Consider the following 13,270-nt stretch of genomic DNA (forward strand, 5'->3'; position numbering starts at 1 on the left):
GTGAAAATTTATCGATTTGCCCTTGAAGCCGTAAAATTACTGTTTTACCCCTATACTCTAAAATATCGAAATTACAACTTTTTCACTTATCAACCTCAAATTATACTCCAATGAGTCAAATGTGATCAATCTTGATCTAAAACTTCTTCCAATATTTCAATTTTATCCTCAGGTGGCAAAATTATCATTTTACCCCTAGATAGTGAAAGTTTCGGTTTGACTCCAAATTGATCATCGAACTCCGAATCACCATATTAAATCATTCTTGAATTGTAAAATTTTCAATTTCACCATAAAATCTCTATTCGATCTAGTTCGAGGCTTAAATCAACTTTATTGTACCTTTAGGTACAATACTGACTTTTGTAAATTTTCGAGACTCTCCTAGTATGCAAACATACTGTCCATCACATGTATGTCATAATAAGTATTTTATAAGGTCAGGCTTTACAGTCTATGATTTGAAAACCCATCAAATCTTTGTCTCTCATGATGTTGTGTTCCATGAAATATTTTTCCATTCCATGATCAAATGCAAATTGTGCCAGTTCAAGAACCTTTCACTGCCATGCCTATTCCCTTACCCATCATGGACCAGGAAATACAAAATGATAAGAATAGCTCTTCGCCTCTAAATTCACCTTCAAGTATTGAAAATAGACTTGAACTCTTTAGCATCCATAATGTACCTCAACCTGAATTTTTGAAACTGTAGACCCCATAAAGAATCCAACACAACAAATTCAAAACTGCTCATCTCGCCCAATCCACATTAAAATGTTTCTAGCTCATTTCAATGATTTTCATGTTGATCTTCCAGGAAATAGTAAAGGTCCATCCTACACCAACACCAAGGCAGTTTCTTCAGGTACTCTTTACCCCTAATCCCATTTTGTTTCCTACTCTAAATTCACTCCCTCCCACACTTGTTTTCTTATGGCCATCACTCAACATGATGAGCCTATATCTTATAAACAAGCTCTTAAAGATATTTGATGGCAAGCATCAATGCAGCATGAACTTGAAGCTCTTGAAAAAAAAAATCAGACATGGACACTACAAAAATTACCTCCAGAAAAAAAAGCTATAGGATGTAAATGGGTATATAAGATTAAATATCAATCTGATGGGACAATTGAACACTACAAGGCACGTCTTGTGGCTAAAGGATATTCTTAGGTGGAAGGATTAGATTACACTATGACTTTTGCACCAGTTACTAAACTTACCACCGTGAGCACTCTTTTAACAGTTGCAGCTGTTAAACATTAGGTTCTTCATCAACTTGATGTCCATAATACATTCATCCATGGTGACTTAAATGAAGAAGTGTACGTGAAGCCTCCCTCTAGTTATTTATCTACAGGTGATGATCGTGTCTGTCGGCTTCGTAAGTCTCTGTATGGTTTAAAGCAAGCATTTAGACAATGGTTTGCCAAATTTACTACTGCCATTCTACGGTTTGGTTTTACTTAATCCAAAGTTGATACTTCTCTATTTTTACATCACAAGGGCAATTCATTCACGACTATTCTTGCTTATGTGGATGATGTCATTATTGCCACCAAGGACATCTCACATACAGAAGCTCTCAAGCAATATTTGAAGGCTTGGTTTCCCATCAAAGATCTTGGTAACCTTAAATATTTTCTTGGATTGGAGGTTGCTCATTGTCGTGATGGTATTGCATTGTCTGAACGAAAATATACATTGGACATTTTACGAGAAGCAAGTATGCTTGCTTCCAAGCTGGTACATTTTCCCATTGAACAAAATCATAAGTTAGCTTTAGATGATAACGACTTACTTGACGATCTTGGTCCTTATCGTCGATTAATTCGGAGATTGATTTATTTGACAATCACTAGGCCTGATATTTGCTATTCAGTTCATATTTTATCTCAATTCATGCACCAACATTGTTAAGGGCATCGACAAGCTACTCTATGAATCTTGAGATATCTTAAACTTGCACCAGGCCAAGGAATATTTTATCTTCCAGAGTAATCTTTCCTTTATAGCATATTGTGATTCTGACTGGGCCAGTTGCCCCATCACTCGACGTTCATTAAGTGGATATTTTATCTTTCTTGGCAAATCTTCTATTTCATGGAGGAGTAAGAAACAAATCACTGTTTCTTGTTTTCCGTCGAAGTTGAATACCGGTCCATGGCTACAACTGCTTATGAGTTACTTTCGTTGCACCAGTTACTTTCTAATTTGACTGCTTCTCACTTTTTGCCTATCCAGCTATATTGTGACAATTAAGCAGCTATGCATGTTACTAATAATCCAGTCTACCATGAGCGTACCAAGCACATTGAAATTGACTGTCATTTTGTTTGTGATTGTATTCAGTGAGGTTTAATTGTCAGTCGCTACATTGCCTCTCACAATCAATTAGCTGATCTTTTCACCAAGGCATTGGGAAAACAACAATTTCAGTTTTTGGTTAGCAAGTTGGGCATTCGAAATCTCCATGCTCCAACTTGAGGAGGCATATTGGAAACTACCGAGATTCTCCTTTTTGTTTCCTAATTCTTTGCTATTTTGAAATCTCTTTTGTTTCCTAATTCTTTGCTATTTTGAAAACTAATGAGATTTGCTCTTCTGTTTTCTTTGATTAGCAACAATTACTAAGGCTGTATGTATTATAAGAACCTTTCATATCAAGTAAAAGTAAGTGATTGAGCCAACTTTTTCAAGATTGTTGGTCATTGATTGTAGATTATCGATGATCAATTGTCGATAGCCGATGTTGATCATCAGTCCCAACTGCAACAAAGCAGCAAAGGTGAGAGAGAGAAGGAGAAGGAAGGCGCGAATAGAGAGGAAGAAGAAAATAGGAAGGTTTATATAACCTCTTCAACACAATGTTGTTTTAAGGAAGGATGAGAGCAAAAAAAGAAAATGAGAAAGATAAAAGATCAAATCAATTATCATGTAACTATATAACTAAATCACGGGATAGAAAATAATATTGAATTTGATAATTGTTAATTTTTCATTAAATTAAAAGTTTATATGTATACGTTTATGACCTTATTTAATAAATCAAGATTTAAAAAGTCATTTAGTTATATTAAAGAGTAAAGAACTTATCAATTGAGAAAAGTGTTCATAATTGAAGGAATTTTTTATTTTTGGCTTTTCTCTTACCTACGTTGCAGTGGAGACGGAGTTAGAATCTATGAGGTGCTATCAGGTCAAGAAAACTGTCCTTACAAAGTGATAAATTCATCTTTTGCATAGCTTTAAAGGCAAAAGCTATGATCTGATATCAAAATTTTCAAACTCATCAACACTTTTATCGCAACATGTTGATAGCATTATTCTTTTGAGGATCACACAGAAGAAGAAAAGGAAAGAAAGCATATAATCATTAGCAATAAAGCATGGGGTAATTCACACGAGTTACATCAAGGACTTAAAGCAACCGTTTTTGCTTTTAATTACAAAAGTTTTTAACTTTGCGCTGTGCTAATAGCTTTGTGGGGAAAAACAAAAGAAAAGCACAGTGATGAAAGCAGAAAATCTTTTATCATCGGCTAGTAAACACATAAATCGACGAGTTCACCATGACCTCAACACCTTTTTGAGCAGTATTGCACCGTGAAATGATCACCTTTGGTTATATCGATAAGCATAATATTCTCGTTAAAAGCCTGTTTCCTTGTACAACTAATCAAATCTTCATCCAAATCCTGGTCGAAATCTGTTTCCTTTTCAATGTTTTTTTATAGATTAAGGAATTGAAGCAGACACAAAAACCCTTTAGCCCACATGTTCACAAGTCACAGGTGAGTGTCACCATGGGAATAAAATCACCAAATTAGGAGAATATAGTATATTTTTGGACTCCAAACCAGAGCTTCCTGGAAGGTGGAAGCCCCACCAGACCTCTCAACATACCCCCTTGATAAAGAAATAATGCACTTTGTCTCTGCTTATACCCACCAAAAACATTCTGTCCATCTGTCTCTTTAATTGGAGAATATTTTTCCACGAACTTTCAATTCTTTTTTTTTTTCTCTTTTGCAAATAGTAGTACTATTCTCAGGGGGGGGACAAAAGTACTGGGATTTCACAAGCTTTTCTTGGCACATGAACTTTAAACGCCTTTATCTTTTTTAGCCAGATAAAAGCAAAGTATAGTAGTGGACAAATGCATAGGGATCTGAGGACTGAGGAGAGACGAGCTTTAAAGGTACGGCATGATTAGAATTTTTGCTGAATTATTTTGCATGCTTGGGCTTTGGCTTTAGCCTCCCTCTTTGCATTCTCACTTTGCTCTTGTAATGAACTTGCTAGTGAAACCGGACGAGATACCGTGGGAACAACAAGGCTTGCCTGTCTCCCACCCATGCAAAACATAACGATTGTAATTGCTGGTAGTAACAAGATTTGATGGGACATTGAATATGTTTTGTCCATTTGTTAATAAATATGATTGCATGGAGGGATATTTTGGTATGAATTTCACCCAAATGCCAGGGGAGGGCACGGTATCATGAGCTTAAAAATTTAGTCAAGTTCCGTACGACGATTTAGTTTTGTGTATGCACGACTAAACAAGTCTTAACGGGAATTCTTAAATATGCAAAAACGTGAAATAAATAAATATGAAAACAAACTTAAAGTGAATAAATAAGTATTATTATTTTAATAATAAAAAATAAAATACTTAAAATTTAAATACAAAAATAAATTACTTGATGAAAACAAAAAATTACTTAAAGTGGTTATTTAAAGCCTATGGTCTACTTGGTGTCAAGTAAATTAAAACAAAAAAATAAACTAGCTTAGGTTTCCTTAATTTGCAAAAGAATAAAGATACAGTTGAAGAAATAATATTTCCTAACTTGCTGAGTAAGTATCCAACCTTAACCTCAATCTAAAGGAATTTGGCCCCCTTGCAGCCCATGCGGCTCCACAAAATCAGCTCCCGCATGGGCAGCCTGTGGTGCGCTGGGAATGGCCCACCGGTGCACGGCATGTGCTGGTCGCGGAGGCACGCGGCTCACGAGTGCCAAAGATGCGCAGCTTGCTAGCGCGGGGCGCACCAGTCTTAAGTGCACCCAGCATGTGCGGCTCGTACAACAAGCCCTCGAGTGGCGCCTATAATTTAGGCGCTGGGGCTACATTGCCTGCGCGGCACCCTTCCAAGCAGCACTTAAAGATTAGGCGCTAGGGTTTCCTCACGGGTGGGGTGCAGGAGGCGTGCGGCCCAGATGAGCGGGAAGCGCAAGTACGCGCTGCCCATCTGAGCGTGCGGCCCGACTGTGCGAGGCGCTCAAGCATGCGCGGCCCAGTTGTCCATGCGACCTGCCTACGCGTAGGAGACCTGCACTCGGCCATCGCGGGCGCGGCCTTAGCACGCCAGGTTTAACGTGCCAGGCCCGCTGGGGCGCCAGTGCGCAAGATACTTGCGGAGCATCTCACCTGTGTCGTCCAAGTGGCTACTGCGTGTATGCCTGCCGAAACCCCTGTCTGCATGCTAACCCGATGATTGGTTGGGTTGGACTCGCAGGCCGTGTCACAGGGGCAGTTCTTATTCATTTTCAACCCCTTGTAATTTATTAACTTGTTTTGGGTACGAGTCTCGCAATTATCTTGCAGAGGCAGAACCCACCACGCAAGTTTAGTGGAGGCTGTGCCCTGTAATTCATGTACGTCACTTATGCCTCGAGTTTCGCACCATCAATCAACAACGCGATTCATAATTATTAAGTCAGGTTTTACCAGTCTGAACTCAGTTTCTCAGAAGAAGGATAATCCAAAGCTGCCTACAATTTGACAACACATTCACACTCGAGTACAGCGAATAAACAGTTACTGTGTGACTACTGAAAAGAAAAGAGATTTTGGCACTTTTGCAGATTTATTGGGTGCAAGTTGTTTCCCAGGGTTTGGCATTACTCCATGCCACGCTTTTAAGTAAATATCCAAATTTACAGATGGAGAATCGTGTAAAATTCAAGGGTCATGACAATTTCTGCACCCTGTATAATAAGCAAAAACAGAGATGGTCCACAGTCCACACTCCTTTTCCAGAGGTGTTTGGTGAAGGATTGAGAACTTGTATCCAACCCAAAAGGGAACATAATCTTATTTTTTGAAAGGCAACATAATGATATACTTGTACAGAAAGTGAATCTGCATTCTAGGGAATCCAGAAAATCAATAATATTTCGTCTTAATATCTTCAGAAAAATTTTGACAATCTGAGCATTTTCAAACCATAAGTCACAAAATTTCTCTCTAAAATTCACTGGGTCCTATCATATTTGTTCAAAAACCTCATGTCTACCTGCATATCAAGCTACTGTTTTCTTCCCCTTCCCTTCTTTGCTGGCTGTGCTTCCATCTGTTCTTTCCCAGTAATCTCTGACAAGTCCACTGCATCAAAAGCAAGAATGCTAACTAGTTAAAACATCCAGATAGAAAACCAAAACACACACCGATAAATGATATAAAAGATGTTGGAAAAAATAGTTCATAACAGTAAGTAAACTCCATGGCCAAACTTCAATTGTACCTATTTGACAGGGTTTCTTTTATCCAATTAGATTCTTGATTTTGGATTTCATTGCATGTCAAACAAAAACTCCATAAATTTTTGTATCATTTTAACTTTTAAGACATTTAAGAGACAATTCCTTGCAGGAGTATAGACATCCTAGAAAACTCCTTGCATTCTTAAACAGAAAAATATTCTTTTTGGTCATAAAAAAAAAAACAGAAATAAAAATATTCTTTTTTCTTCCCCAGCTCCCTCTTTTTTTTGTTGACCTCCTATAGAGGAATAAGTTAGAATAGAATGTACTTAATTGCCATCGAATAATAATGACTTGCGTTTTGCTACTTATTGAACACAGATGAGGGATTTTGAATACAAAGCAATAAAGAATGATACCATCAGGTCCCCGAGCCATCAAAGTGAAGAATATATTGTTCAGTTTCTCCATCTTCTTAGCCTCTTGTGCTTGATCTGTCTTGAACTTAAGGCACTAATAACAATTAGAGGAAGCAGAGTAACTTCATGAGCAAACCCCGATAGCATACAACATATAACATAAAAGAAGCAGAATAACTTCAAATCCATGTCATAGATTCCCATTCAAAAGTCCCAAAATTACAACTGATCAGTTCTTTTCCTTGAGAAATCTAAAGGCTAAAAAGACAGTAGAAGGTGAAAAAAGAAAACCTCAAGGCCGTGCACATACACAAGGTATGAATATCTTATTTAGGTAGCAGAGATACTATTGTAAGACATTAGGAGGGGGGCAGAAGCAGCACTGAGATTTAATTGTGATCATCTGATGTATCATATTATCCCAACAAACTGACTATACTAACTTTTATATAAGACCCCTAGACTGCTTTGGGCCTTTGGTGCTGTCCAGAAGCTATTAGCTGCTAGGTGCAGGCTCCGATTAGGCTCTTCTACAATCAAATTTGAGATATCCAAGCAATGCAGGATTCTTATTCATTACATCCTTCACCATTCAACCATTATCCTAATAGCACCACGGTCTAGGCCTTAATTATGCTCTTGTATCACTGACGCTTGAGATATTAAGTTCAAATTGACTTAAAGATTGATCCTTCTCTGCCATCTTTCCTCAATTATCAAATTCTCACTAACCTTTCAAACCCACAAAGCTATAATGATATTCTGATAAGATGTGCCAATTATTGATAGTACGTACTTCTTCCAAGTCAAAGTGACAATAATATCGATTAATGATTCTTAAATGAGTTGGTTAATACAGTGCCCAAACATGACACAATTTGTACTTGCATTTTTAAAAAAAAAAAATTGTATATAAAGGATTAAGCCAAAAATCCACCCAAATAAAATAAGGAAACATATCAAACAGCTGGAGAAAGCATATAGGTTCCTGAATCCTGAAACTATGAACTGATCACCTAATGACACGTAGGTCGGATATAACTGACAGGGTTAAACTTTTATGCCATTCGATTTTCAAAAAAAAAAAACTTTTATGCCATACATCACCTTTAGATTCATGGTTTCAAGTAGACTAAAATTTTTGAGTTAAAGAAATCAGTTTCACACTTTGTGTAAACTTATCTAAACACAACTGAGCAACTAAGTTTTCATGTAAACCAAGCATAATTCTTGAGGAATTTTAAAAGATCCCAAAACAAGGCAAGAGTCATGTGGAAAATTTTCTCCATATAATAGAGAATTTGATAAATGGCCAACTGCATCACTTTACCAGTTAACGATAACCTTATTGAAGCGGCTTCCTTAAAGTTCTTTTTATGCAATTTCCCTTGCCTTTCTTCTCCTTCGACGAATTTTACAAACTGACAAACATAGCATAACGGCAGGCACTGGCAAGATTTACTCATGCATTTTTTCTACTAAAAAAAAGTCAAATCTAGTAGCATTTTCTCTAATTTGGGGCCAGAAACAGGAAAAAAAAATCAGTTTAATTGCTACTTGTGCTTTATATTCTAGATAACTTGACTGCAAAAAGATAGGAAAGTAACAAGACAAGATGTTTGTGCCAACTTCACCAAGGAGTTATGGAGATCAGGTTCATAAGGCTATTTCAAGAAACCTTGCTCTTCCATAATCTATGATCAGAGTTTCCCAGTTTCTACTTCCCTCAACAACATGCCATCAAATTTCTGAATCTAAAAGGCACAGTAATAATCTAAACTGTTATCAAAAGAGGAATGTTTCCCTATACAACTTTTAAAACTAAGAAACAACATATCAACAGAAAAAACACAAAAGAGAGCGAAACCGGATACAATCTCAAGTACATTATCCACATATTCATATGCATATGAGCAAATCCATTGAAGGTAAACAGATGCTCAAATTCTCAGACAATTTCTTAATGAATCCCCAAATCTAACCGAATTTGTTGGCTACTAAACATCAATTAACACTTCAGTACAACAATTGAATCATATAAAGTCAACAGTGCAATGCATTTCATACCTCTTTGTTATCGGTAACTTTCAAAACCAATTTGCCATCACAATGTCGGTACTTCATGCAATACCGAGTCTAGGTCCCCCCGATCCAAATCCAGAAAAATAGACCCTCAAAAAAAATCAGTAACAATCATGACTGATATATAACAAACCCTAACTGTTAATCAGACCAGAATTTCAATTTCCATTTAATAACAATGACAATAGAGTAGGAGAGAGAGAGTACAGTTAACCTACAGATTCAGGATCGGCACGGAATATCTGTACGGTTCGCTCCACGAATTCGTCCCACGATGTGATGTAAACCATTGCGCCGTCAATCGAAGAAGAACCGATTTTCGATGAGAATCCGCAAAAGGAGCGTCGTCACACTCTAAGGGAAGCAGAGTTGTTTTTTTTAACCGTTTTATGCACTAAGACTATTGTGGTCAAAGGTGTTTTTTATGCCAATAGAAGCTCGCCACGACAGCGAAGAAACGAAGGGAAAGACGGATTTCCCGTTGAAACGATATTAAATGAATTTCAAGTTTATAAGTAAATTTCTTTTATTTTTAGATTAAAAGCATGCGCTCGTGATAATTATTATTAAAATTTATTTAATTTTTCGTGAAACTTTTTATAGGAGATATTGATGTTAAGATAAGATAATTAAATGGGTGAAAATAACATAAATTTAGTATTTTATAAAAATGAGATAATTTTAAATTTATAAATAAAAATATTTTTTTAAATCGAAAGTGTGAGTAGGTGAGTGACTTGAGACTATGTCATCTGCTCTGCTTCAATTGTAGAAAATCAGCAAAACGCTGCGGTTTTATATCGACACGAGTTACTTGGAATGCGCATGATGCGGTGTCGTATTACTGATTAAGGACTACCGGTTTTACAAGGTTTGCTAGAAGCTAGTGAGGTTGCTGGCTAAGTTTGTCAGTTAGCGAAAGTTTTCCTTCCAAAGCCGCAATTGGCGTTGAAAGAGAGCACCCAGTACTAACTAACCACCGGTTCTAGTACAGTAGCATGCCAGAGAATCGTCAAACCCAGAATTAAAAACGAAGAAAAATTAGCCTTCTCACTTCTCATAGTTAATTTATTATAATTAATGGAAGCTCTTAGAAGTCGTATTGCTTTTGTTTTTAACTTCAACACCAAAGAATATTCTAACTCAGTTGCTAGCGAAGGCAGAGAACCTAAAATGAGTTCAGACCAGGCATCACTCCCATCGAAGACAGAAAACCGGACAACCACAGCTTTCCACGAAGAAGACGAACAAAAGCAAATTGGAGGGGAAGATTCCAAAAGCCATGAAGCCGCTGGGAAAGGAACATGGAAACACGCAGCTTTCCATGTTGCCACGACCATTGCTACCCCTGCCGCTTATGCTCCTCTGCCATTTGCTCTCGCTTCTCTCGGCTGGCCTCTAGGTAAGTACATCTCCTTAGTCCTTACTTCTTTCAACTATGTCTCTTTTCTTAATTATTCCTAGTCTTAAAAGTAATTACTCTTTTAGATAAGATCAGCTCTGATTTCCTAGTTCTTTAAATTGATACTGTCAAGATGAAACTAAATTTGATCCGCATCTTCAACTCTTAACTAGCTGCTTTTGTTATTGAAAAAGAATTTTAGTTGTATTTCTTCAAAAGGTTAATGGAATAAGGAGGACTCTACTAATCTCCCATGAGTCATCACCATAAATTTGCTGCGGGATGGTTTCTAGGTGTAAGTAGTTTGGTGGCTGCAACTCTAGCTACGTGGTATTCTAGCTTACTAGTTGCCTCTTTGTGGAGGTGGAATGGCAAGAAGCATGTCACATATCGGCTTCTTGCACAGAGTATCTTTGGTCAGTATCTTTCTATACTTGCTTCTCCTTGTTGATTTCCTCTTGCATTCTCTTTACTTTTTGTGATTTTTATGTAAATGTTGTTACTATTTAAATTCAGGTACTTATATAGGCTTCTTTTCAGTTAGATATTTGCCCTGCTGAAAGTGACCGGTCACTGTTATGCTATTTGCTTGACTTTTTTTTTTTAATTCTTGAAGGATTCTGGGGTTACTGGTCTATTGCATTTTTTCAGCAGGTGGCTTCGTTGGGAAATAATATTGCCATTCAAATTGCTGCTGGTAGCAGCCTCAAGGTCAGTCAGTCTGGCCTGATTTTTCTTCAGGGATCTTACCAATAAGGCAATAACATATGTGTTTCGTTCTTTTTCTCAAGTTCTTTCTTTTCCTTTCTTTAAATTTTTTCTATTGGTCAGGCGGTTTACAAACACTACCATAAGGATGGCACACTCACCTTGCAACACTTTATCATATTCTTTGGGGCTTTCGAACTTTTCCTCTCTCAGCTCCCTGACATCCACTCTCTAAGATGGGTCAATGCGTTATGCACTTTAAGCACAATTGGCTTTGCTGGCACAACCATGGGCGTCACAATATATAATGGTAGACTTGGGACTTAATTCTTCATTTTGTTTTTGTTTTATTATTTTTTAGATATCCATTTATGAGCTGATTCGGTTTCTAAACTTGATCCTGATATTACCTCTAGTACCAATAGTAAAGTTTTCATACTTGTGTAGGTAAAAAGATTGATAGGGAGTCGGTCAGTTATGGTTTGCAGGGAAGCTCCTCTGCTAAGAGATTTGCAGCATTCAATGCTCTTGGTGCAATTGCTTTTTCATTTGGAGATGCAATGCTTCCAGAAATACAGGTTTAACAGGCTTACCTTTCATAGGGTTGTAGTGGTATGGATAAATTTTGATTCATTTCACGCTTAGCAATCATTGACCACTGATAATTTTTGCCAGAATACAGTGAGGGAACCTGCAGTGAAAAATATGTATAAAGGTGTGTCAACAGCATATGGTGTTATTGTTTTAACTTACTGGCAACTAGCTTTCAGTGGATACTGGGCATTTGGATCAGAAGTCCAGCCTTACATCTTGGCTTCTTTGACTGTCCCAAAATGGACAATTGTAATGGCAAATATCTTTGCTGTGATTCAGATATCAGGATGCTACCAGGTACCCTTTCAAGCATAACTTTCTAAATTTTTAGTAAACATATGTTAATATTCAGAGCTACGTGGATCAGAATGGAAGGGAAAGTGGTGTAACTCATATAAGAAATCAAGAAAAAAAATTTGATTTGGATTTTTGGAAATGAATTGTTGCTCCGGATGAAGGGAAAATTGTCATGGCCAATATCATTGCTGTGATTCAGATATCAGGATGCTACCAGGTACCCATAAGATTATTTCTTCCTAGAAAAAGAAAGTACTAATTCTTGACATGCCGTTTAAGATTCAGACAACTGCTTGTTAAGAACAACGTACTTCGCAAAAATACATAAACAAATGTTCAAAGCTATGCCAAGCAGGATCTTCCATAAAGTGGCAGGGTTCAGATAAAAAAGTCAGACAACCTTTTAATTTGGATATAAATTGTTGTTTTGGATAAATTATTTTCGTTTAATAACGAATAAGTGTTGAACAATTTCTCTGTTTAGATATATTGCAGGCCTACTTATGCCTACTTTGAGGAAAGAATGCTCTCCAACAGAACAAACAGTTTTCCCTTCAGAAATCACTTTGCCCGCCTTATCTTCACCGCCATCTACATTGTTCTTGTAACTCTTGTTGCTGCGGCTATGCCTTTTTTCGTGGATTTTGTGTCCATTTGTGGTGCCATTGGATTCACTCCGCTGGACTTTGTCTTCCCCGCTTTAGCATTCCTGAAAGCTGGGAAAATGCCCAAAAACAGAGAACTTCGCCTTTCCATCCAGCTTCTTAATATTGCAATAGCCGCCTGGTTTTCAGTTGTTGCTGTTTTGGGTTGCATTGGTGCAATCAGATTTGTTGTCGAAGATGTCAAGACTTACAAGTTCTTCCATGACATGTAAAATCCTGGATTTGCATTATTTGCAATCCATTATTACTTATGAAAAGGGAATGCATATAAGCATGCATGAAAAGCATGCTACTATATATCTATTTAGACGAAAAAGTCTATTGACTGCTTTGTTAGATGGTTTACAGTGAAAAAATGATTCACTATCTTCAATTCTATTTTTTTTTTATAATGAAATTTTTATTCCATCACCCAAGGAAACAACAAAAAAAAAATCTGCCATGGGAGTATAGAAGTTCATAATCAGTGTTTAAACCAATTGTAAACATTAAAGCTTAAGAGCAAAACCCCTCCTATCACACAAACTGTGATTTTGTGTCTTATCATCAGTAGCAGGCAATCTATTGACTTTAATTTGAATGTCATAAACTACTTGCTTAAACAGA

General features: G+C 37.0%; 2 protein-coding genes across 3 annotated transcripts; one reads left to right on the forward strand and one right to left on the reverse strand.

The window, feature by feature from the left end:
• Window positions 6,080-9,481, reverse strand: LOC18613221 (signal recognition particle 9 kDa protein). Its single transcript, XM_007050338.2, has 4 exons — window positions 9,217-9,481; window positions 8,984-9,052; window positions 6,917-7,010; window positions 6,080-6,399 (listed from the first exon to the last, which is right to left on the reverse strand). Exons 1-4 carry the CDS (start codon window positions 9,286-9,288, stop codon window positions 6,323-6,325), a joined length of 312 nt encoding a protein of 103 aa, XP_007050400.1. The 5' UTR covers window positions 9,289-9,481; the 3' UTR covers window positions 6,080-6,322.
• LOC18613222 (GABA transporter 1) lies at window positions 9,915-13,042 on the forward strand. Of its 2 annotated transcripts, none has more exons than XM_007050342.2 (7): window positions 9,915-10,400; window positions 10,694-10,816; window positions 11,017-11,111; window positions 11,232-11,418; window positions 11,556-11,686; window positions 11,784-11,999; window positions 12,484-13,042. In XM_007050342.2, the coding sequence occupies exons 1-7, from the start codon at window positions 10,079-10,081 to the stop codon at window positions 12,874-12,876; spliced, it is 1,467 nt and encodes a 488-aa protein (XP_007050404.2). In that variant the 5' UTR covers window positions 9,915-10,078; the 3' UTR covers window positions 12,877-13,042. The 2 variants fall into 2 exon arrangements, with proteins under 2 accessions (XP_007050404.2, XP_007050403.1); XM_007050341.2 differs by having other exon boundaries at window positions 10,326-10,400; window positions 10,595-10,816.

Source organism: Theobroma cacao, chromosome 1, assembly GCF_000208745.1.
Source record: "Theobroma cacao cultivar B97-61/B2 chromosome 1, Criollo_cocoa_genome_V2, whole genome shotgun sequence".
NCBI classification, from domain to species: Eukaryota; Viridiplantae; Streptophyta; class Magnoliopsida; order Malvales; family Malvaceae; genus Theobroma; species Theobroma cacao.

Coding starts and splice junctions, on each gene's coding strand:
- LOC18613221 (XM_007050338.2), bottom strand. CDS start 9,288: ATGGTTTACATCACATCGTGGGACGAATTCGTGGAGCGAACCGTACAG. Junction 9,053..9,216: donor TCCGTGCCGATCCTGAATCT/GTAGGTTAACTG, acceptor GGGGGGACCTAG/ACTCGGTATTGCATGAAGTA. Junction 7,011..8,983: donor AAGTTACCGATAACAAAGAG/GTATGAAATGCA, acceptor AATTGTTATTAG/TGCCTTAAGTTCAAGACAGA.
- LOC18613222 (XM_007050342.2), top strand. CDS start 10,079: ATGGAAGCTCTTAGAAGTCGTATTGCTTTTGTTTTTAACTTCAACACC. Junction 10,817..11,016: donor TCTTGCACAGAGTATCTTTG/GTCAGTATCTTT, acceptor TAATTCTTGAAG/GATTCTGGGGTTACTGGTCT. Junction 11,419..11,555: donor GGGCGTCACAATATATAATG/GTAGACTTGGGA, acceptor ATACTTGTGTAG/GTAAAAAGATTGATAGGGAG.